The 26,791-nt window shown below is 41.9% G+C and overlaps 1 protein-coding gene across 1 annotated transcript; it reads left to right on the forward strand.

Annotated features, from left to right (window-relative positions):
* Positions 1–19,650: 19,650 nt before the first annotated feature.
* Positions 19,651–23,913, forward strand: LOC141058130 (uncharacterized). Its single transcript, XM_073554289.1, has one exon. The coding sequence runs from the start codon at positions 19,651–19,653 to the stop codon at positions 23,911–23,913; it is 4,263 nt and encodes a 1,420-aa protein (XP_073410390.1).
* Positions 23,914–26,791: the final 2,878 nt, after the last annotated feature.

The raw sequence follows: 26,791 nt of genomic DNA on the forward strand, positions 1-26,791 counted from the left end.
GGACTCTGCGGAAATTTCGATGGCAATTCCAAAAATGATTACAGCACTAGATCGCACTGTAATGTAGAAGACGTGCTCGAATTTGGAAACAGCTGGAAACGTGTACCATCATGTCCAGATACTGAGGTCATGGTAGAACCCTGCGAGATTAACCCCCACCGAAGGTCGTGGGCTCAAAAACAGTGTGCCATTATTTTGAGTGATACATTCAAATCCTGCCGTTCCAAGGTAATTTTAATGACACCCTATTTAACAGTTTGACATTTCAATGACAAATAAGTGTCCTAAAATATATGCCAAAAGATGCAACGTTCAACCATTGATTGCTAGAACAAAAAGATTTGTGCAAATCTAAAAGTGCATAATGTTGCCTGGCTTAACAATACAGACTGCATACATATGTAAAAAGATCTCTTTGACCGAAGGAAGCAGATGTACTTGCAGTGAAAATCCATGTTTCAATGACAGCATAATCCTTTTTTTTTAATTATTTCTGTCTGCTATGAAAATGGAAAGTTTTAAGAAAATCCAGGATTGTGCTGTGTAAACTGTCAGAAGCACGATGTAGGGATAGAGACCCTGTTTCCAGAGTTGTATCACAGTATAAGGCCGGGGTCACACTAGAGAGGAATACGGACGAGTGAGAGGTGTTAAAAGCATGCATTACACACGGACAAATGATTCTCTATGGGGTACCTCGCACCAGCCGTATATTTCTCATCCGTATTCTACGGTCCGTGCCAATCGCAGCATGCATGCTGCAATTGTCAGCGTACTACAGCCGTAGTACGCCAATGCAAGTCTATGGGTGCGCAAAAAATACGGATTACACACGGACCACACGTGTGACCTGCGAGAAATACGCAGGTCTTTTGGCTGCTGGCAGGAAATGGCCCAATCCATCATCAGGAAGCTGATACATGCAAATCACCTCAAATAGCGCTCCAGACATCCAGGAAGTACGCCTCCACAGAGTACAGCAGCGTCATGGCGACATTTTATCTGAATGTGGAAATGCTAATTGTCCTGGTTCAGGAGCGTCCCGAACTATGGGACCAACGTGATTCCCATTATGCCAACCGGGCAAGAAAGGAGGCGTCATGGAGGCGCATATGTAGGCAGATGTTCCATGACTTTGGTGATCGGCCACGTGAGGAGCAACAGAAACTGAGTAAGTACAAGCCAAAAAATTAGTAAAATTACCGCACAACAAAAAATGAATATAGATTCAGCACCCCCCTTCCTGTGCTTGTACTTTTTTCCTCATGAGGCCGTTAGATTTTGATGTGACACGTGGTTTGACACTGCCATAATTTGGGCCAGGCCACAAGCTCCTCATCCTCCTAGCCAAACAAGTTATTAAGTGTAGTTACTTGATACATCAACTAATGTTACCCTGTGTATCTGGCCTGTATGCCCCAATTAGATATGCCACCATGGGTAGAAAGCACACCCCAGAAGGCCCCATGCCAAGACTACTGGTAGCAAATGTGACCTATCAAATATGTGAATTTGACAATATTTCCTGTCACATTGCAGTGGAAGATGTGATGAGACGCTGGCGAAGCATCTGGGACCAATACCGCCGGGAACGTCAGCAGCGGTCCAGGAGTGGGGATGCGGGCTACGTCAAGAGAAAGTACATATACTATGACCGCCTCTCCTTCCTCGCCCCAATTCTGGATCTCAGACCGTAAGTAGATACCTCACACCACATTACACAGATACTTTGCAGGGCCAAAAATATTTAGTTATTTTTGTCTCTGTTCTATTTCATAACAGAACTCAGTCCAACCTTACGGACAGAGGAACTGGCTCCGAAACCGACCCCATCATCGATCCTGTGTCTGCAGGGGAAGAGGTGGCTGGCCCATCTTCTCCACCTACTAGGAGCATGGCTGAAGATTCTAGTCAGGAAGTGCCACTGCCTGCACCCCAAAGCCCACCACCAGGACCATCTGGTGCTGCTGCAGCATCAGCAAGAGCAGAGGAGCTGGGCAACATCAGCAGCAGCCCAACTGGCCACATCCGGGGCTCCCCACAGCCTGCTGCCACATCCCGGCGAGGAAGAAGCCGAAGGCGGCAAATACCTGCCACTGATACACGCACTAATGTGGACACTGGGGTCCTAAATTATTTATCCAGAATAAATAGTGATGATGGGGAGGAGGCATACTCACGCAGCCTGGCCCTTTATCTCCGTGCCCTTTCCCGTGAAGTCAGGCTCCGTATTCGAAGATGTTTTCAGATCCTGCTTGATGCGTGCACATACCCCAATACCCCCTACGAATTATTTAAATATATTGAGAGGTGGCAGCTTTCCCCAAGAAATCTCATGCGCCTTAGGCACCCCCCACAAATGCATGCTCAAGCAGGATCTGAGGCTCCTCAAATACGTGGGCCTACACCTCATCCCCTTCCTCCCACTACGCAACCTTCAATACAGCAGCCACAAATGTCTGCCTCTAGCCAACCACACCAATATGGCCACTTGTTCCCACCCAGTGTTGGAGGCTGGTCCCAACCTGGTTGGGGACGATATGGCTATCTTGGTGGGTATGAGACACGTGCCTACCACAGCCAACAAGATGCCCCTCCTCATAATTACTCCAGCCAGTACCACCAACAATCACAGGAGGCAGGACACTACCCACATCATGGGCAACAGTATGGCCCCACACAGGGCGATTTTGGGCAGAGTAGCCAGCAGCAACCACAGGCTGCTCTTCCGCCTTCTCCTTCCCCAACTTATGAGAATTTATAATTCTGTGTCCACAATCAGTCTGATGCCAGGAGATGTCCAGTGCGGTTTCACTGGTGATACAAATACCAATCCAAAGGAAAAAACAGGTGGTCTCCATCACCAAACTTTTTGAAAAAAGTGAAAACTCATTTTTTTTTAATGTTTTCCAATCATATTAATAATCCACCATGACAGGCAAGGCTACCTTACGCCTTTCAGACATATTACATGTCTGTACAAAAGAGAATATTTAACCATGCTATACTGGTCAAGTGAAAGGATGAAAATACACTACTCACTTGTTAAGACATAGAGAGAGCGTGATGTTCTTAAGGCTGGTCGCCTTGATTTGTGACTATAGATAGCGGGCAAAAAAATTACTACTTCACTAAGGCCAGCACGCCTTTCCTAGGCATTAGCAAGTGAGTAGTGTATTTTCATCCTTTGACTTTACAGTATAGCGCGGTGAAATATTCTCTTTTGTCTGTAACATGTAATATCTGTCTGAAAGGCGTAAGGTAGCCTTGCCTGTCATGGTGGATTATTAATATGATTGGAAAACATTCAGAAGAAATGTGAGTGTTATCTTTTATCAATAATTTTGGGGCTGGAGACTACCTCTTTTTTCCTTTGGATTGAAAATTTCTAATGTAGCAATGTTGTTATTGCATAATGTTATTTTGTGTTCTGTTTGAAAATGTTACTTTTCAAAAAAGTTTTCTTATGCAAAAAGGGCAATTTGGCCCATTGCCACAGTTTTCATATGGCAATAATATGTTTGCCTTTAAAAAAACAAACAAAAAATGGCAAAAGTAAAAATTTGTCTACTACAGTTTACGTATCTGTGTGATTTCTCAAAAACAGTGTCAGCATACTAACATACGCTTAGCAATGCAATAAAACAGTCATAGTCTAGAATCAGAAGGGGTATAAATATATATATTTAGACACACATAAAACCAAAAATTATAACATAGACACAGCATGCTCTTGCCAAGAAGTTTCCCCCTCAGGTGAGATAAAGTAATTAGTGAAAATATCACGCACTTTGAGCCCAGAGAGCGGTCTACGTTGAGGGTTGATATGTGGTCTCACCCTACGCACATTGTCCGGCCTACGCACAACACGAGCCGAGGAGGAACAGTCATGTATCCTGGTGAAGTTATGAAGAACCACACAGGCTTTTACAACTTCATTAACATTTTTTTCACTTAGCTGAATGGCAGACTGGAGTACCCGCCATTTGGCACAAAGAATGCCAAAGGAACACTCCACCAGTCCCCTAGCACGTGATAGGCGCAAGTTAAAAATTCTGCACCTGTGGTCAAGGTTGCACCAGGGATATGGCCTCATGACATTGCACGTTAACTGAAACGCCTCATCTGCTGCCACAAGGACATAAGGGACTGATTCTTCAGTGGAGCCTGGTAGCTGGCGTGGTGGTGGTAGACCCAACTGGTTGGTGCGTAGCCGCCGAGCCATTATGGAAGTATTGAAGACTCTAGAGTCTCCCGTCCTTCCATAGGCCCCAATGTCAACAATTATAAACTTGTATTGAGGGTCTGCCAGAGCCAACAATACAACAGAAAAGTATTGTTTATAATTGAAGAATTGGGAGCCAGAGTTCGGCGGCTTACACACCCGGATATGTTTGCCATCAATGGCCCCAATATAATTAGGAAACTGGCATTCCTCCTCAAAGTCCCTTGATATCCTCAACCAGTCTTCCATCCTGGGCTCGGGCATGACGACTTGATGGAGTCTTGTCCAGATTTCTATACATGTTGACCTGACTATGCCAGAAATGGTAGATCTTCCAATGAGAAACTCATGGTGGAGGGCGGCATAAGACAGGCCAGTGGACAGGAAGCTGAAGAACAACAGAAATGGATAATTTTAGAATGCAGAAAGTCCAAAAAAATTAGTTACATGCCGACCAAACTTGGTAGGAATTGAGATAGACTAACACACACATATTTGGTTGCACAATGACTAAGTGAGACTCAGTACACATTGGACCTAACATTCTGGTCTGTAAGTTTAAACATATGTGGACAAAGATGAGGGCATTAAACTTAGTCCAATAAGCCAAAAAAAAAATACTTTGGCCCACACATTATGAACATAGAGAATGTGGTTGTGTAGTACATACCGTATTGTGAGTAGAAGTCGCTCCTCTGCAGATATAGCTTTGCGCATCCTTGTGTCCTGAAAGGTTATCCCAGGGCGCACTGTCTCCAAGAGTCGATCAAATGTGGCAATGCTCATGCGACAGTATTGGTAAAATTTAACAGGATGCTCCCGCAGAGAAGAATAGAGGCGGTGAAAATGACCTCTTGTGAGTCGTTGCCTCAAAAGTGGATGGACCCACATGCGTCTTCTCCTCCGCGGATCCACTATCACTGGGTATGGGTGACCAAAGCAGCGTGACAAAAGCCAGTTGAAGAGAACCTGCTCAGTTGTGTTGAAACTCAGACCCTCTGCCATTTTGCACATACAACACCAGCACACCTAGTGAAGGCAAGGTCACAAATGGACAGAATGGAGGCAGCCACCTGTTCCTGAGGCAATAAATAGGGTGCAGGCTAATTATTTAAATACAGTAGTTAGCAGGCCTCAAAACCATTAAATGTCCATTTTGCTAGGCTGCGAGAAAATCTCAGCATACGGATTGCATACGGATGCCATACGGATTACATACGGATGCAGACATGCGCAAAATACGCAACCACACCTTGCTTACGGATGACATACGGAGCACTATTTAGGGGTCATTCATCCGTATTACGCCTGTAAACTACGGACCGTATTTTGCGTCGGTTAGTGTGACCCAGGCCTAATGGGTGCAGTAGTTGTGATAGATTCACAGTTTTCTCTGCTGTAAGATCTGACAGTTCTTTGAATGCTGAGCTTTTGCTATGTATAACCCTGTGCACACCACTGATGGGCAGCTTGTTGTGTGCAATGTACAGTATATTGAGAGAAAGCTGCTAATCAGTGCTGGTTGATATCAAAAAGGTAGATCCACTGAGAGTAATAACAGATGTCACTGGGAAATACATAGAATCAAGGGTACCACCACCAACATATCATTCATGTGATAGTAGGAATACACGTGACAATCAAATAAGTTTAAAAACAGAATTTTATTAGAAAAATAGATAAAAAGAGATAGATACATAAGCAAAGTGCCTCAGAGTGTGGGGGACATCTGACGGGAGCAGTAATAATAGGCCAGTCACAACACCAGTGAGCAATGCTCAAATAGTATACAGTACAAATTAAAACAAATATTATAGCAAAAAACCCAGACACTACAAAAAAAGTTTTTTCAATATCAAAATAGTGTATACGTATGGTTTATGGGTTAATAGTGTGCCCTCAAAGACCAAGTACCTAAAGTGCAAGTGCCAGTGTGCAAAGAGGAATCAGTGGTATGACTCAAGGGGTTAATGCCATAAGAAGAAATCAGAGACCAAAGTTGGCAATTATAAATAAAGACTGTACCTGTAGTACAGATGACTGCTGGGCTCATGCTGCTGCCGTCAGACGTCCCTCCTGCCCGACGTACGTTTTGGAAATCCTTCTCCAGTATTTTACATTTTACTAATTAAAGACCTGAACAAATAGAATTTTCCAAATCTGATAGTTATATTTATTCTACTCATTTCATGTTTTATTTTTTTTTTATTTAATTCATGAAGGTACATACCATTATGTATAAATGATTTTCCACTATTATTGCTTCAGGTTGATCCTCAGAGCTACTATGAAGCATGTGTAAAAGATTCCTGCGGTTGTGATGAAGGAGGAGACTGTGACTGCTATTGTACAGCTATAGCAATGTATGCTCAGGCCTGCATCTCCCATTGTTCCTGTGTTGAGTGGAGAACACCAGATCGTTGCCGTAAGTATCACTGAACTTAAAGATTTATTCTCAAGACTCCAGTTTAGGAGTACACTGCTCACCTGCATCCAAGCTTCCTATTTGCCAAGGGACAGTACTCCCCTAATAACTGACAGTTCAAACCAGCAGCATGGCTGAACCATTGCCTCGAATTGTGTGCTCTACCTTGTTGCAAGCAGAGGCAGTTTTGCCTCTGCAGTATAGGAGAAGAGAGGCTTTGAAGCTAGTTGGATCCAGAAATTCAGCAAGCTTCAGAGAAGAGCTTGCAAGCTCTATATCAAAGAGCTTAGAAGTACACACTTCTTGCCTAGGATATCGACTAAATCAGGTTGACAACAAAGGTGGCTGGTAACCAAGGCAACATGTTATACACTATAAAAATATAAATCCCACTGTTCTTTAGAGGTAAATTACAAAGTTGCTTCTCCTTACAAATACGTTTCAATTTTATGATTTATGAATATTTATGGTGGAATTAATAAGTGGATTTCCAAGAATTAATTTTATTTTTCTTAACAGGCTCCCACTACCCTACCTTGCTTTAGTTTCCACTCTTTAGCAATGTCTTTGAAAGGCTACAGTGGTGATGTCACAGCAACAGTGCTGCAGCCAATCATTTGGCTCAAATGGCTCAATGTAAAGGTATGAACTACTGAGCCAAGTGATTGACTGCAGCACTACTGATGTAATGTCACCACTGCAGCTTGTCAACAAAGACCGGAAGCAACGGTGAAGAGTATGAACTAGAACAGGGAATGGCAAGTAAAGCTCTGTTTTATTTTATTATCAACCAGTAGAAATCTATGAAGTAAAATAATTCCTTGAAAGCCACTTTAATCTTTCACAATGGAATTCTTCCCACTGGAGAGTAAATTCCATTTTTCTAAGATTACATTTGCTCATGTAGTCCTTGTTGTCTTATTTGTGCAGCTGTATTCTGTGACTATTTTAACAAGAATGGGGAATGTGAGTGGCATTACAGAGCTTGTGGAGCAGTCACTATGAAGACCTGCAAAAACCCAACTGGAAACAGCACTGATCCAGCTAAAGTGGAGGGTAAGTGGGTCCAAGACCAGTTCCAGTCAGTTCTTGATTGACTTCCAAGATGGCATCCGATATTTTTATAGTGACTATCAACAATAAATCGTTTGCTTCGTTTAGGTATTGAGCCATTAAGTATTATTTGAGTAGGGTTTAATTTATGTACTGGTCAAGGAACCCTTTGATGGTTATCCATTATTAAGCCCTTAGCCCTCATCCTTTTTCGATTTCTTTACCCAAATCCCTTTAATAAATGTACATACACAGTTCTTGACAGTGAAATAGAGTAGGCTCCTTTAATGATAACAACATATTTAACATGCAATTATATATAAACATTTTATAACTAAATAACATAACCATTCATGAGTGGAGGTCACGGAAGGCTTTGATTAGCAGAAGCTAAAATCCATCTCCACTTGCATCAACTTTGGGCTAACAAACTGTCACAGTACCACAATATTGCTTCTGCATGACCTACTATATGGGACCGCATCCAGCGGTAACTTCAAAACCCCACCCAAAATCAGGGTTTCCTTACCACCGATGGACTCAAACCCCTTTTAGTAAGACCCATCCAACATCTCCTCCCCAACAAGCTGCACTGACAAAGATGTTCCTAATTTACAAGCCATTACTTTTACACTAAGCATCCATCAGACCAGGCAGATGGACTATCACTCTTGTGACTTCCTCTAACTCAATCCTGGTCCATCTTACCAAACCTCCACTTACTTCCCCTATTAACCTCTGTCTGTCTACTACAATGCCTCTTGTATTGTGGTCTACTCTTGGCCTTGCCTCACCCTGGATCCTTTCTTTAGTTAGTGTAATATGTCAGCAAAAGTGGTCAAAAATAGCAGATTATTTTTTACATATTCTGAAACAAGAGCCACGCAGCTGTGTAACTTGGATCAGTATCATAACACATTGCATGGACTGGCTGGTGGCACTCCCCACCCAAGAGATACAGCTGCAAGCTGGTTGGGAGAGCCTCTGGACAGTCTAAGATTTGAAGAGAAACTGGGAAAAAGAAAGGGCAATAGGGTCTTATCCAATGACAAAGGGGTGTCAGGAAAAGGGGAGAATTCACTTACCTTGATTACTTGCTGAAATGGCCACACATAACAGGCATATAACAGCTGCTGCACAGATACCGGTCGAGCAAACGACTACAGACAATGAGAAAAGAAGTGGAGGTATCACTTATGTGCCGCTGAAATAAAATCATTGTTGAAATTAAAACATTTATTCAAAAAGTTTAAAAGTCAATGCGTTTCGAGGTCATGCAGGACCTCTTCATCAGGACAAACCTAGTGAGACTGTATGGCATAGCTGTCCTTTATGCTGCTTTTCATAAAAAAGACTGCCAAACTGGGCACATGGCATGTCAAAGTTCAAATGTGTCACGAGTATGAGGGTGGATGCCAGTCAATTTTCAAACTTGGAAAACACAATTAAATTGACACCAGAATAGTAGTATGCATTTCAATTATGCTTGCAGAATCCAAGTGAAGAATAATGAAATAAATATGCATTACAAATAATAAATACTGTAGAAAAAACAATGATCAATTAAAAATGTATATAAAATTCAAACTTATGAATGAGCTATGCATTGCAGTGACTACCACATCAAGGATTAATGTGGTGTGCCACTGCAGCGCGTCAAACCCAGTGACTGAGTGAAGTATTTGTGGATCCAGTTTTGCACTTTTCAAATTTAAAAAAAAAAAAGTGTCTTGTAAAACTTTGTTCCATAAGAATGTAGCATAAACAAATCTATAATAAAAAAATATTAATTCAATATTCTAAGAACGTGAAAAATGGAATAATCTTGAATATTTGTAAAAACTAAGTTCTGAAAGACTGGAATATCATTATTAGGGATGAGCGACACTGCCTTTTTAGGGTTAAGTCGGGTTTCATGAAACCCGACTTTCTCAAAAGTCGAGTCGAGCGAAATCGACCCACTATCGGGAAAAGTCGGAGGTCCAACTGAAACATGAAATCCAATGCAAGTCAATGGGGAAGCAAAGTTGGCAGGGAGTGGAGGACACCTACATGCCAGACCGCATTTTTAAAGTGCGTGAAATCTCTCTCTCTCCCCGGATGCTGCACATGATATCTGTGGCCCACAGTGTACGTCCTTGCTCATTTTCCTGAAAAAAAAGCCACGTGCAAGCATTCTGTGAAATCCGACTTTGGCGCTCGGGTCGCCGACCTCATGGCCGACCTCACGCTGACCGAAACCCGACTTTGCCATAAGTCGGTGACATATGAATCTGGCCGACCTGTTTCGCTCAACTCTAATCATTATCAATTAATGCTGTGTATGTGGACATAGTGTAGAAAATAGTAGACTGAGACAGTCTATGAATACAGTTACTATTTTTATTATATTTATAAAAAGATGTAGGAAAAATGCTCACATATTCGAGTATAGAAATAATTCTACAAAAAAAAAATAATATATATATATATATATTAAAAAAATCGGAATTGCCTTGCTGACAGAATATGTCGGAACAGCACTGGACGCGAACTAGTGAAGGTTTGCAATCTAAGCAAGAATAGCTGAGTAAATAATGGAGTTATGGTCTGCTAATGAACCGAGCTTGTCTGAAAGTAGTAGCTACTTTCATAAAAACAACTGATCAATGTTAGATCCATTTAATAATAATGTAAAATTACTTAAAATTTCTTTGAAAATATTTTCTTTCCTTTGCTTATGCCACTTTTAGTTATTCTATATGTATGTTTCCTTAGGTTGTTATCCTAAGTGCCCTGATGATAAGCCTTTCTATGAAGAAGTTACAATGAAGTGTGTAGCTGTGTGTGGCTGCTATGATCAAGTTGGTCACTATTATAATCCAGGAGAAAAAATTGTATCCTGCACCAATTGTGAAGTTTGGTGAGTAATCAGAATACAGTTCTTTTTGAAACACATAAGTGATATATTAATAAGAAGTGACATAACCAGAGCCCTATAGGCCAAGGGCAAAATTTGATCCTTTTTCCCCACCAACATGTTGCTCAGATGCATGGGCCCCGATAACTTTGATAGATACACTCTATAAATCTGAAGGAAAAATACCGCAATAAGGTCATTTTCCAAGTAATTATTTTAAATAATAGTTATATATTACCAAATAACAAATAGTAGCTCCTTACTATTAAACAAAGTCCACAATACCAAGACCAATGTACCAATACCATACCATGACCATATACTGCTACCAAATTGTGACCGAAAAATATCAATTTACCGATTATTAATAAAAACCGCAGTACTAACACTGATATTACCCCCAAGCAATGACTGTGTAGTAGATGGTATCAGTATAAACAGTATAGGTAACTCCAGATACTCACCATTGATACCTCCAATTGAAGTACAGCAACTAATTTTCGCTTTTCTTCTTCATCCATCACAGATCGCTATAACTTTACTCCAGCCAGACTTGTTTCTGCAAAATAACACACAAAGCTCTATGGCTAATCATTTCTTTGGTTTCCTTTGCCCCACAGTAAAAATATCCCCCAAAAAGCCTGAGTCCCACATAAAGTAATAAAGTCCCCCCATGTGACCACCATACAATATAGTGTCCCCCTTTGTGGCCCCATATAGTAATAATCTCATCCTATGTGTCCCATATCTATTTATATAATTGCCTTGTAATGTTTTCATTTCCTGTTCTGTCCAGATGTCACCGTATCCCAGAATTCCAAGCGGAGGATTTCACTGACCGCCATATTGGGACACCCAATTGATGAGTGTTTCAATATGGAAACCGCTGCTGGTGCCAACCTATTGCACGGTACCACCAGCAGAACACCATCACAACACACGCACACTCTATACGCCGTACTCACCACCCACACACACTCACACACCCACAATCATACACTCACACTCACACTCACATACACTCACACTCACGCAGCCTCTTGATCGGTACCACCAGCAGAACACCATCGCACTGCACCTGTGCGAGTTCTGGGCAGGCACAGTGAATCATTCAGGTGATCTCAGCAGCAAATGCACAACATGTCTACAGGCAAAGGAAGCCGGACACATTAAAGGGGTTTTCCCACGAATGAACGTTCATTTTAAAAATTGTCTGTGTCTGACCGTGTACGGAGCATACCATATCTCCTGGGCAGGGGAGGAAGCAAAAGACAATACTGACATTACAGCAGGGGATCACAGAGGATTCATTTTGTGAGGTAAAATATTTCACTGACTGTTTTTAAACAATATTTTACCTCACAAAATGTATCCCTATATTGCTCCCATACATTAATGTCCCCCTATGTGGCCCCATATAGTTTAATGGCTCAATATGGGACCTCATATAGTAATAATGTCCTCCTTTGTGTTCCACATATAGTAATGATTTCTCCTACGCGTGCCTCCATACAGTTGTACTCTCCCTCTATGTAGCCTCTAATATAGTAATTATGTTTTCCTATGTGGCCGTAAATAGTATTATTGCTCCCTGTTAGTTAGTATTAACATACACTTTTTGTGGCAATCTGAACCTTCTAGATTCTACATTTAATTTTTCAGTGAATGCACAACTGATGGCATCAAGTGTGACTACTCTGTGGACGGTAAGTTCTAAGACTTTTGTGGATCTGTATGCAATTGTGAAAACTGGAAATTGGGATTAATTAGTCTGAATGTAGTATGTTGTAGCTGTTTGTTTTGGCTCAAAGTCAGATTTCAAGATCACCGGTGAGGTCAAATTATAGGACACTGCCTTCTCCGCCACGAATGCTTGAAGAAAAGAAATGCACACCAATAGTGAGCATAACACTTCTGTTTATTAGCCCTTGAGTAGGATTCCTATACCATTTACAGACAAATGTACTGTAGTTCCCACTGGAAATTCCCATCAACTGCCTCCTTCTCACAAGCATGTCATGAGATTTTTAAGCTATTACAGTATGTCTTTCTCTGTATACTACCCACAATACATAGTTTTCTCAAAACATTGCATACAAGATAGAAAAATATTAGGTGAAATGTAAAACTTTAAGAAAAATATTTAACAAAAAACAAGACTATAAAGACTTTGAGACTAATTAATACTAAAAAAAACTGAATATTGGAAAAAATATCAATATCAATATAAACAATATTTTTCATTAACACTTGGAAGCACCGCCATTTTTTGTCTTTTTTCTTCTGTTTTTTAATTCCAGTTTTTTCAAGATGCATTTTTTTTTAGCTTTCCTTCAACATGAGTGTTTGGTTTTTTTACAGGGCAAGTTGTAGTTTTGAATAACCCCATTTATTTTACCATAAAATGTATTGAAAAAGAGAATATAATGACAAATGGTAGAAAATTTGCAATTATACTGAATATATTTAATGATTTTTCATTTTTGTTTTTATGTTGTTCACTTTGAGATTAAAATGACTTAGAAACTTAACTTTATTCTAGGTGTCAGTAATGTTATGGTAAAACAGTGTTTAATGGGAAATTATTATTTTTTTTCTTTAATTTTTACTGTTCTTTTACATTTTTAATCAGTCCCTCTAGGGAACTTGACCATATGACCACTTGGTCACCCATGCATCACTTTAAAATTCACAATCTCCATTTGAGTCATGGAAGCCTTTTGTAGTTTTCCAGTCTCCATGGCATCCTGTGGACCCCTGTCATCATGTTAAGTGGGGGCCTCACAGCTGATATAATAAACATCTGCAACATGTCTGAAAGTGGCATCTAAAAATTTAAAGAAGTATTCCAATCAAAGTTTTTATCCTCTTAATATATTGCAGTCATATTATATAGCACAGTGTGCCTACAATTGCTCATTTTGACCTTCTGCCAAGTTAATTGTTCTCTTTTTCATTAGGTCTATGACATCATGTGATCATGTGATTAAACGGAATCTGTCACCTCATTTTGGTGGGCTATGTAAATGACTTGTGTCTGGTCCGATGGGCGGTCTTTGGGCTCCTTTCCTCCACCCCTCCTTGGCCACTGTCCGTAATATTTCTGGGAATTTCTGTACTTGTCCTCCATATTCCGCACTTGCGCTTTGCAATCTGGGCTCGCACACACGGAGTATGCTTTGCCCAACTGCGGGTAAAGCCAAAAAGCATTACTGCACATGCACCGGTGAACTATGTCCTGCAACTGTCACGTCTCCGTCAGATTTGGGGCCTGCTGTTCCGGTCGCAGCCACTAGGAAGCGCCGGACCGCCACTTCGCCGTCAGACTCGGGGACGGCTGTTCCTGCCTCGGCCACTGGGAGGCGCCGTGGTTCGCCCGTGAGTTATGGTGGTGACAGAGAAGTGGCTCCTGCGCAGGCATCTGGTGGGCGCAGGCTCCGCCCCTCTGTCAGTCATCAGGGGGTTAATGCATCACCATCTAGCCTGGTCCTGGGGGCGGCCCTAATGACATCACCAGTCCAGGAACCTGTGAGGGATGACCTGATCCCTCAAATACCTTGGGACTGGTCTTGCAAGCCGCCAGATATATTCTTGGTTCCCCTGTGCGCTACTTAGTGATTGATTTCTGTTTGACTCTGACCTCAGCCTGGATTTCTGACCCCTCTATTGCCTGACGATTTTGTACTTCTGCTACTCTCCTGGTTTGTGACCTTGGCCTGGATATTCTGACTCTGCTACTTCCTAACAATTCTGTACCTCTTCCGCCCTCCTGATTTTTGACTCTGACCTTGGCCTGAATTTGACTCTGCTATTGCCTGCCGTTTTTGTACTTCCCTGATGACCGTCCTGCTCTGGCCGCTGCTCATATTCAGACAGCTACCTCCTGGGCTCTGTTGTAAATCCAGATCCCTGTATAGGGGTAAAGGGTATCAGTGTTTCTCGGGGTGTTGTCTGGCTGCAGCCCAGAACCGCAGACGGACGTTACAGCAGCACAGCGAAATACTTCCTGGACATACAGTACAGACCAAAAGTTTGGACACACCTACTAATTCAAAGAGTTTTCTTTATTTTCATGACTATGAAAATTGTAGATTCCCTCTGAAGGCATCAAACTACGAATTAACACATGTGGAATTATATAATTAACAAAAAAGTGTGAAACAACTGAAAATATGCCTTATATTCTAGGTTCTTCAAAGTAGCCACCTTTTGCTTTGATTACTGCTTTGCACACTCTTGGCATTCTCTTGATGAGCTTCAAGAGGTAGTCACTGGAAAAGGTTATCACTTCACAGGTGTGCCCTGTCAGGTTTAATAAGTGGGATTTCTTGCCTTACAAATGGGGTTGGGACCATCAGTTGTGTTGTGCAGAAGTCTGGTGGATACACAGCTGATAGTCCTACTGAATAGACTGTTAGAATTTGTATTATGGCAAGAAAAAAGCAGCTAAGTAAGGAAGAACGAGTGGCCATCATTACTTTAAGAAATGAAGGTCAGTCAGTCTGAAAAATTGGGAAAACTTTGAAAGTGTCTCCAAGTGCAGTGGCAAAAACCATCAAGCACTACAAAGAAACTGGCTCACATGAGGACCGCCCCAGGAAAGGAAGACCAAGAGTCACCTCTGCTGCGGAGGATAAGTTCATCCGAGTCACCAGCCTCAGAAATCGCAGGGTTAACAGCAGCTCAGATTAGAGACCAGGTCAATGCCACACAGAGTTCTAGCAGCAGACACATCTCTACAACAACTGTTAAGAGGAGACTTTGTGCAGCAGGCCTTCATGGTAAAATAGCTGCTAGGAAACCACTGCTAAGGACAGGCAACAAGCAGAAGAGACTTGTATGGGCTAAAGAACACAAGAAATGGACATTAGACCTGTGGAAATCTGTGCTTTGGTCTGATGAGTCCAAATTTGAGATCTTTGGTTCCAACCACCGCAAAAAAGGTGCACGGATGGACTCTACATGTCTGGTTCCCACCATGAAGCATGGAGGAGGAGGTGTGATGGTGTGGAGTTGCTTTGCTGGTGACACTGTTGAGGATTTATTAAAAATTGAAGGCATACTGAACCAGCATGGCTACCACAGCATCTTGCAGCGGCATGCTATTCCATCCGGTTTGCGTTTAGTTGGACCATCATTTATTTTTCAACAGGACAATGATCCAAAACACACCTCCAGGCTGAGTAAGAGCTATTTGACCAAGAAGGAGAGTGATGGGGTGCTACGCCAGATGATGTGGCCTCCACAGTCACCAGACCTGAACCCAATCAAGATGGTTTGGGGTGAGCTGGACCGCAGAGTGAAGGCAAAAGGGCCAACAAGTGCTAAGCATCTCTGGGAACTCCTTCAAGACTGTTGGAAGACCATTTCCAGTGACTACCTCTTGAAGCTCATCAAGAGAATGCCAAGAGTGTGCAAAGCAGTAATCAAAGCAAAAGGTGGCTACTTTGAAGAACCTAGAATATAAGACATATTTTCAGTTGTTTCACACTTTTTTGTTAATTATATAATTCCACATGTATTAATTCGTAGTTTTGATGCCTTCAGAGGGAATCTACAATTTTCATAGTCATGAAAATAAAGAAAACTCTTTGAATGAGAAGGTGTGTCCAAACTTTTGGTCTGTACTGTAGTTCACCGACACATGCATCTGTTGGAAAGCAGTTCTATGAAATGGATCATGGCTTCCAGTCTAAGCAGAGGCAATGTCACCATACAATCTGCACCTAAGTTTGGTTTCACAGGTAACGTTTTTCTGAAAATGCCCCCTTTCTTAGTGTTTTTAATAGTGCTTTCCATTGCCTTTGTTTGTGCAGTTAGGTAGCAGATCATAATGAAATATAAAGCACACATTGCATTTTATTTAGTGGCGGTTTGTTGGTGATTTTTGCCTTTTTTCCTCAAATGCAACAATCTTGGTATTTTATCAGCTTGAAATCCATATAAAATGTAATCACTACGTATACAGTACATTGTAGGATTACTTATTCTCACCTTGATATCTGCTCCTTCTGCAGCTTGTTATTGCGAATACAATGGGCACTTTTATCACTACAATGAAACAATCGAAGTGATCAAGGATGGCAGAGGATATTGCACCTACCATGTATGTGGGGTCAATGGTACAATAAATACATACACGATTCTTTGTGAAGGTCGGACAAGCACCACAACTCATACATCCACAGTAACTATAACTTCTGAAACAAGCACAGCTACCTCCACATCACTGTCCACAACAAAATGTTTTTGCCTATTTAAGGGGTTAAAATATCGGCCAGGTAAGATGTTTCTAGTATGACCCAATTTTACCTAAAATCTATCAACTGCTGCAGTGATTTTATCATAATGCTCTTATTCTCTTATGCAATTCTTTCAATAAGCTTTAAGATGTTGCCTGTTGGCTTTCAACTTCATGAAAAAAGAAAAAAAAAAAAACAGTTTTGTATTCCATTAGGTTACCCGAGTACAATTGTACAAAAATTTTGTGACATATCAAAAACTGTCATATGGTCAATTAGCCCGAACATCTTGGCAATAACAACCAAAACCACATTGTTGAACAAACTTAAAAAATTCAAGAGGGACGGAAAAATCTATAGTAAAAATAGCACAGAAACCATAATACATTTTTAATAAATACATAAAAACCAAACTTGTAAACATTTTCAAAAAAATTAAGGATCAGGACAAACGAATAAGTTCTGATCCATGTACTATTTTTCAGCAAAATTTATAGATGAGATAGCCATTTTCAAGTTTCAGTTGAGGTTGAATGTCACTAAGTTCATACTACCTTAAGGTGAGCTGCATGAAGTAGTCATAGATATTCTGGTTTTAATGCTCACTCAGTGCTAGTCGTTTGTGAAAAACCACATATTGATGAGCAGTGGGATACCCTACAGTATCACTACTAATTGACAGCTTTCTCTATATTCTGTATATGAAAGACAGGTATCAGTCAATGGTGGTAGAGCAGAGGAGGCCACAGCTCAAGAACGTAGTAGACTCCACAGTGTGCTCCTATCACTGAGCAAACTCCAAATCTTGGTTCACACTAGAGATGATAAACTGTGATTTCACAAATACTGATACAAGAATTAAAGTGACTGAGGATCTTACTCAGGGTGCCCCTCACTTGTTTATGCTGCCCTCAGACAAGGCACCAAAAATCTGAGGAAAGCACTGTGTTGCTCTGTTGGAGCAATAGGTGAATTTAATATCTATTTTTATTTCTGACATAAATGCCACTAATAATATGGTATTCTAGCAGAACAACAACATTTCCAGCCGTTTCTCCATATCTTCCGTGACATACTGCACATATGTTATAACTAGTGATAGGCGAAAGTGATCGGATAACGTATTATCCGAGCAAGCTCGGGTGTTATCCGAATATCTTGGGCGTGCTCGTATATTATGTTCGAGCCCTTGTGGCTGCATGATTTGTATCTGTTAGATAAGCCTCAATCCATGTGGGGATTCCCTAACAAACAGGCAATCCCTACATGTGTTGTGTCTGTCTAACAGCAGCAAATCATGCAGCCATGGGGACTCGAACATAAAATACAAGCACGCCCAAGATATTCGGATAACACCCGAACATGCTGGGACAAGACGTTATCTGAGCAAGTTCGCTCATCACTAGTCATAATAAGTCATTAATGGGTCGCTAGAAGAGATTCTTCTCTTGAGCCATTTATTTTTTCCCCTGCATGACATTGCCCAATCATAAAAAGGCAGAGTCATGCAGGAAAAAAAATGAAAACATCCCCAGACTGAGCATAGGCCATCAATATTAAAGTGTCAGACAACGTCCTTAAGTAGAAATAGGTGTGATACCATGACTTCTGCTAGTAGATTTATATATATATATATATTATATATATATACTGTATATATATACTGTATATATATATATATATATACGGTATATACTGTATCTATATACAACGCTCAAAAAAATAAAGGGAACGCAAACAGCCTGCTGCAAATGGAATAGTGTTCCCTTTTTTTTTGAGCAATATATACAGTATATATATATATATATATATATATATATATATATATATATATATATATATTCAGTACAGCCTGTAAGTTAAATTGTTATATTTACAATTTAATAATTTATAACATAAGTATAAGACTTTTTTATGTCTTTGTTAGGTGAAAAAAACATTTATCACCTATCCAAGACAACTTGGTCAGTTCAAACCAATGGTGACCCTACTGTTGGGATGCCCACTCATCTACAGAAGAGGTTGAATTCCCCAGACATCTAACAGCTGTCTTGTTAATAAGTAGTAAATATATTTAAGTATTTTAACTTATGGCTGTTTCATATTGACAAATTTGAAGAACAACTGTTAAAGAGGAATTATTTAGAAGTTTGAAATCTATAATGTGTGGGCTTTGATTTACACAGGTCCTGACATACATCTACCTGTAGACTCCAGTCTACTTCTGTCTACTCATTGTCTGCAGTACCTAGGATTTATTGTACATTCTCAGCTCAACATTCACTTAATTTACTTATAGATTACTTAGATTCAATAAAGCTCCTAAAAAAAAAACAATTTTTTAAAAATTAGCAGCAATGTCTGCTCATTCCAAATGACATGAATATATGATAGATTTATTAAGTGTTAGAAAACATTATAAAAGCGTTCTTTTTAAAACGAGATGCATACTTGCAAATGTTTCATCATCTTAAGAAACCAAGAAACAATAAAATGTTTTCCACAAGATCCAACAGCAAGTTTGCTGGATGCTGATAAATGTTATACTGTATGTACTGTTTTGTCCAACCTAAAAGATATGCCATTTGCATGCAGCAATGATATGTAATAGACAAAAGAAAGCCAAACATTTCAACTATGCATATTTAGAATTTAAATGTGGATAAGTGCCGTCTTCAAAAATCTAACTCATGTGGCCTATCTTTTAAGGACAATTTTATATTTGTATTATTCTAACAAGAACTTCAATGTCTACTTTATTTTTGTAGATACTATAATATATGAAAACTACAACAACGAAAATAATATGGGCTGTGGAAAAGCTATATGTGACCATCAATGCCAAGTTAAAACAGAGTCATTTCCATGTACTACTACACCACATTCTACAACACATTTTACTACAGTTAGTAGTACAGTAACACCAACCACATTTACAACCGCAAAAACATCTACTGCACCAACAACCAGTACTACATCAACATCCACTTCTACTGCTACAACAACACCAACCACTGTGACCACTACAAGTACAACTCCATACACTACCTTAACCAGCACCTCTACAACCACAAAAACATCTACTGCATCAACAAGTAGTACTACATCAATATCCACTGCTACAACACCAACCACTGTGACCACTGCAAGTACAAAAACCTCTACACCATCAACAACCAGTACTACGTCAACATCCACTGCTACACCAACCACAGTGACCACTACTAGTACAACTCCATACACTACTTTAACCAGCACATCTACAACCACAAAAGCTTCAACATCCACTTCTACTGCTACAACACCAACCACTGTGACCACTACAAGTACTTCTACACCATCAACAACCAGTACTACGTCAATATCCACTGCTACAACAACACCAACCACTGTGACTACTACAAGTACCTCTACACCATCAACAACCAGTACTACGTCAATATCCACTGCTACAACAACACCAACCACTGTGACTACTACAAGTACCTCTACACCATCAACAACCAGTACTACGTCAACATCTACTGCTACAACAACACCAACCACTGAGACTACTACTAGTACAACTCCATACATTACCTTAACCAGCACATCTACAACCACAAAAACGTCAACATCCACTTCTACTGCTACAACAACACCAACCACTGTGACCACTGCAAGTACTTCTACACCATCAACAACCAGTACTACGTCAACATCCACTGCTACAACAACACCAACCACTGTGACTACTACAAGTACCTCTACACCATCAACAACCAGTACTACGTCAACATCTACTGCTACAACAACACCAACCACTGAGACTACTACTAGTACAACTCCATACATTACCTTAACCAGCACATCTACAACCACAAAAACGTCAACATCCACTTCTACTGCTACAACAACACCAACCACTGTGACCACTGCAAGTACTTCTACACCATCAACAACCAGTACTACGTCAACATCCACTGCTACAACAACACCAACCACTGTGACTACTACAAGTACCTCTACACCATCAACAACCAGTACTACATCAACATCTACTGCTACAACAACACCAACCACTGAGACTACTACTAGTACAACTCCATACACTACCTTAACCAGCACATCTACAACCACAAAAACTTCAACATCCACTTCTACTGCTACAACAACACCAACCACTGTGACCATTGCAAGTACTTCTACACCATCAACAACCAGTACTACGTCAACATCCACTGCTACAACATCACCAACCACTGTGACTACTACAAGTACCTCTACACCATCAACAACCAGTACTACGTCAACATCCACTGCTACAACAACACCAACCACTGTGACTACTACAAGTACCTCTACACCATCAACAACCAGTACTACATCAATATCCACTGCTACAACAACACCAACCACTGTGACTACTACACGTACCTCTACACCATCAACAACCAGTACTACGTCAACATCTACTGCTACAACAACACCAACTACTGAGACTACTACTAGTACAACTCCATACACTACCTTAACCAGCACATCTACAACCACAAAAACTTCAACATCCACTTCTACTGCTACAACAAAACCCACCACTGTGACCACTGCAAGTACTTCTACACCATCAACAACCAGTACTACGTCAATATCCACTGCTACAACAACAACCACCGTGACTACTACAAGTACCTCTACACCATCAACAACCAGTACTACATCAACATCCACTGCTACAACAACACCAACCACTGTGACTACTACAAGTACCTCTACACCATCAACAACCAGTACTACGTCAATATCCACTGCTACAACACCATCCACTGTGACTACTACAAGTACCTCTACTCCATCAACAACCAGTACTACGTCAACATCTACTGCTACAACAACACCAACCACTGAGACTACTACTAGTACAACTCCATACACTACCTTAACCAGCACATCTACAACTACAAAAACTTCAACATCCACTTCTACTGCTACAGCAACACCAGCCACTGTGACCACTACAAGTACTTCTACACCATCAACAACCAGTACTACGTCAACATCCACTGCTACAACAACACCAACCACTGTGACCACTGCAAGTACCTCTACACCATCAACAACCAGTACTACGTCAAAATCTACTGCTACAACAACACCAACCACTGAGACTACTACTAGTACAACTCCATACACTACCTTAACCAGCACATCTACAACTACAAAAACTTCAACATCCACTTCTACTGCTACAACAACACCAGCCACTGTGACCACTACAAGTATTTCTACACCATCAACAACCAGTACTACATCAACATCCACTGCTACAACAACACCAACCACTGTGACCACTGCAAGTACCTCTACACCATCAACAACCAGTACTACGTCAACATCCACTGCTACAACAACACCAACCACTGTGACTAATACAAGTACCTCTACACCATCAACAACCAGTACTACGTCAACATCTACTGCTACAACACCAGCCACTGTGACCACTACAAGTACCTCTACACCATCAACAACCAGTACTACATCAACATCCACTGCTACAACAACACCAACAACTGTGACTACTACAAGTACCTCTACACCATCAACAACCAGTACTACGTCAACATCTACTGCTACAACAACACCAACCACTGAGACTACTACTAGTACAACTCCATACACTACCTTAACCAGCACATCTGCAACCACAAAAACTTCAACATCCACTTCTACTGCTACTGAAACACCAACCACTGTGACCACTACAAGTACCTCTACACCATCAACAACCAGTACTACGTCAACATCCACTGCTACAACAACACCAGCCACTGTGACCACTACAAGTACCTCTACACCATCAACAACCAGTACTACATCAACATCCACTGCTACAACAACACCAGCCACTGTGACCACTACAAGTACCTCTACACCATCAACAACCAGTACTACATCAACATCCACTGCTACAACAACACCAACCACTGTGACCATTACAAGTACCTCTACACCATCAACAACCAGTACTACATCAACATCCACTGCTACAACAACACCAACCACTGAGACTACTACTAGTACAACTCCATACACTACCTTAACCAGCACATCTACAACCACAAAAACTTCAACATCCACTTCTACTGCTACAACACCAACCACTGTGACCACTACAAGTACCTCTACACCATCAACAACCAGTACTACGTCAACATCCACTGCTACAACAACACCAGCCACTGTGACCACTACAAGTACCTCTACACTATCAACAACCAGTACTACATCAACATCCACTGCTACAACAACACCAGCCACTGAGACCACTACAAGTACCTCTACACCATCAACAACCAGTACTACGTCAACATCCACTGCTACAACAACACCAGCCACTGTGACCACTACAAGTACCTCTACACCATCAACAACCAGTACTACATCAACATCCACTGCTACAACAACACCCACCACTGTGACCACTACAATTACCTCTACACCATCAACAACCAGTACTACATCAACATCCACTGCTACAACAACACCAACCACTGTTACCACTACTAGTACAACTCCATACACTACCTTAACCAGCACCTCTACAACCACAAAAACATCAACATCCACTTCTACTGCTACAACAACACCAACCACTGTGACCACTACAAGTACCTCTACACCATCAACAACCAGTACTACGTCAACATCCACTGCTACAACAACACCAACCACTGTGACCACTAGAAGTACCTCTACACCATCAACAACCAGTACTACATCAACATCCACTGCTACAACAACACCAACCACTGTGACCACTACAAGTACCTCTACACCATCAACAACCAGTACTACATCAACATCCACTGCTACAACAACACCAACCACTGTTACCACTACTAGTACAACTCCATACACTACCTTAACCAGCACCTCTACAACCACAAAAACATCAACATCAACATGCACTTCTACTGCTACAACACCAACCACTGTGTCCACTACAAGTACATCTACAGCAACCACTGCCGCTAGCACAAGTACTCCAACAACTACATCAACTTTTTCAACAAGAGGTAAGTCTTAATGGAATTGTGACTGTTATGACTAGTTTCCTTGAAGAATATAATACTATTAATTAAGAATGACTTAAAGAGGTTCTTTACAAATAGAAAGAAAAACAATTAATCATATACATTCTATTTGCAAAAGGAAAAATTATATATGCATATTTATGCCATATATATATATATACTATATATAGTGTGTATATAAGTATATATATTTTTATATATTTTATATATTTATATATATTTCTATTTTTAGAGATTGCTTAAAAATAGAAAGAAAAAACAATTAATAATGTACATTCTATTTGCAAAAGAAAAATTATATATGCATATTTATACTGTATGTATATATATATACATTATATATATATATATAGTGTGTGTGTGTGTGTATAAGTGTATAAAGTGTAAACATACTGTATATTTATGTATATATATATCAATTAATAATTTACAAACTGTCTAAGAGAAAATTCTTGAACAAAAATGTAAATGCTGTGACGAAGTGTCAGCTTATGCTGAGTCGTTCTTCTTTGAAAGAGTGGACCCTCTGGGCCGTGGCACCCACCCACCTAGGGCGAGCTGACCTAGTGAGAAGCCACCCCCTATACAGGGAGTGTCAGGGGCAAGACCAAGGGGGTGAGCCACTACGGCTGCTGGACCAGACGGCCGGCTCAGGGAAACAATACAAGGCAAGACGAGTCGTTAATTCAAAGGAACTTCATTAAGGAAGACTTCAGGTACAACAGGTGCAAAACGTGAACACACAGAACATAAGACAAGGTGCGTGCAATGGCACGCCGAGGTCCAAGACTTGAGGAACTCTTCAGGGTGCAACAGGAGCAAACGTGAACACACAGAGTTCATGAAACAGAGTGCGTGCAATGGCACGCCGAGGTCCAGGCATGGAATGTGCAGATGGTACACGGACATCGGGCTCTGGACAACAGTCCACGATCAACCAGGGCATCATGGTCTGTAGCTCAGAGGGTGATCGGCAGAATCCGGACATCCAGAAGTTAGCCAGGGTTCCATGCAAGGAAACAAGAGAGTTAGTGACATGGTGCATGTCAAGAGACACGCCAGGATCAAGTTCACAGGACAGAAACCTACGCATGCCGAGGGTCATGCCACGGACGGGTCAGGTTCACAGGACGGTGGCATCGGAATCCAAATGCTGGCATTGACCGACAGGGTCCAGGTATCTGGCTACGGACATCAGCTCCGGACATCAGGCCGCAGTCATCTAGGTCCGGACCTCTGGCAGCGGTCGGCAGGTTATGGAATCCGGCAGGCAAACTAGAGTACAGAAAGGAGCAAAAGGAGACAAAGGCTTTGTGCAAGAGTAGCACGAAAAGGCACAGTGCGAGAACCAGCGTGAGTGCAAGTGAGCACAGAGACCACGGCTGGGAGCACCGGCAGGTGGTACCGACGATGGCAGTTGCAAGCGGGCACGACTAGAGGTGGCACCGCTGCGGGGCCATGCAGCCAGACCACTATAGCACTGGACGGGGCACAGCTGAGGCACACAGGCGAGCATGGCTAGAGGGACAGGGACAGTCTAGCAACGGAGCGTAGGCCGAAGCCCAGACCTGGGCCAAGGAAGGATCTTGGGACTAGACAGAGCACAGAGCGAGGCCTGCACGTGTAGAGACATGCCAGGGAGAGGTTCAGAGCAGAGGCCTGCATGTGTAGAGACATGCCAGGGACAGGGACAGTCTAGCAGCGGAGCGTAGGCCGAAGCCCTGAGCCGGGCCAAGGAAGGACCTTGGGACTAGACAGGGTACAGAGCGAGGCCTGCACGTGTAGAGACACGCCAGGGAGAGGTTCAGAGCGGAGGCCTGCACGTGTAGAGACACGCCAGGGAGAGGTTCAGAACGGAGGCCGGCGCGTGTAGAGACACGCCAGGGAGAGGTTCAGAGCGGAGGCCTGCACATGTAGAGACACGCCAGGGAGAGGTTCAGAGCGGAAGCCTGCGCGTGTAGAGACACGCCAGGGAGAGGTTCAGAGTGGAGGCCTGCACGTCTGAGGAGACACGTCAGGGACATGGTACAGAGACGGAGACCTGCACGTGTAAGGACACGCCAGGAACAGAGACAGAGGCAGGATACCTGAAGCCACAAAGCAGAGCGAGACAAGACACGAGGACAGAAACACGGAACAGAATCAGAGCAAACAAGGACTACAAGGCAAAGCAAGGCAAAGCAGAGCAGGGACAGAACATGGCACGAAGGACAAACACTAGACAAGACACGAGACCAGAGACGGAATACGAGCACGGAGCATGTGCAGAGATGCATGACAGAGCAGAGTGCAAGGGCACAGAATAGAGGGAGCGCCCCACAGACCAAGCAGCCATGCAGGGACACCACACAATACTCAGGCCCTGAGCATAGGAAGGGCGACCTGATATAGGGCATAACACCTCCTCTTCCAGGTCAGGACCAGGGGAGCACTTCCGGGTTCAGATCCACAGGATAACAGAGCGTAGTCACATGATCGGAGTTCCAGACGTGACGAGTCGAATGCAGAATCAGTGCTGAAACCTAGACAGGTCACATGATCAGAGTTCTAGACATGACGAGATGATTGCCGAACCAGATAGTGCAGGATCTTTAGGAAACGTCACATGACCAGCGTTTCAGACATGACGAGATGATTGCAGAACCAGACAGAGCAGGATCCAGGAAACATCACATGATCAGCGTTTCAGACATGACAAGATGACTACAGAACCAGACAGTGCAGGATCCTAGGAAACGTCACATGATCAGGGATTCTAGACATGATGAGAAGATCACAGAAGACAGAGCAGAAACGCAGGCATCCTGCAGCTCAGACATGAGGTGAGTGTGTACACTGCTCTAGGGAACGAGCAGGATAGCAGACAAGATA

This window comes from Dendrobates tinctorius, unplaced genomic scaffold, assembly GCF_039654945.1.
Source record: "Dendrobates tinctorius isolate UK_male_01 unplaced genomic scaffold, ASM3965494v1 ptg000211l, whole genome shotgun sequence".
Taxonomy (NCBI): Eukaryota; Metazoa; Chordata; class Amphibia; order Anura; family Dendrobatidae; genus Dendrobates; species Dendrobates tinctorius.

Bases quoted from the DNA above. Each gene is read 5' to 3' on its own strand.
- LOC141058130 (XM_073554289.1), top strand. From the start codon at position 19,651: ATGGGCTGTGGAAAAGCTATATGTGACCATCAATGCCAAGTTAAAACA.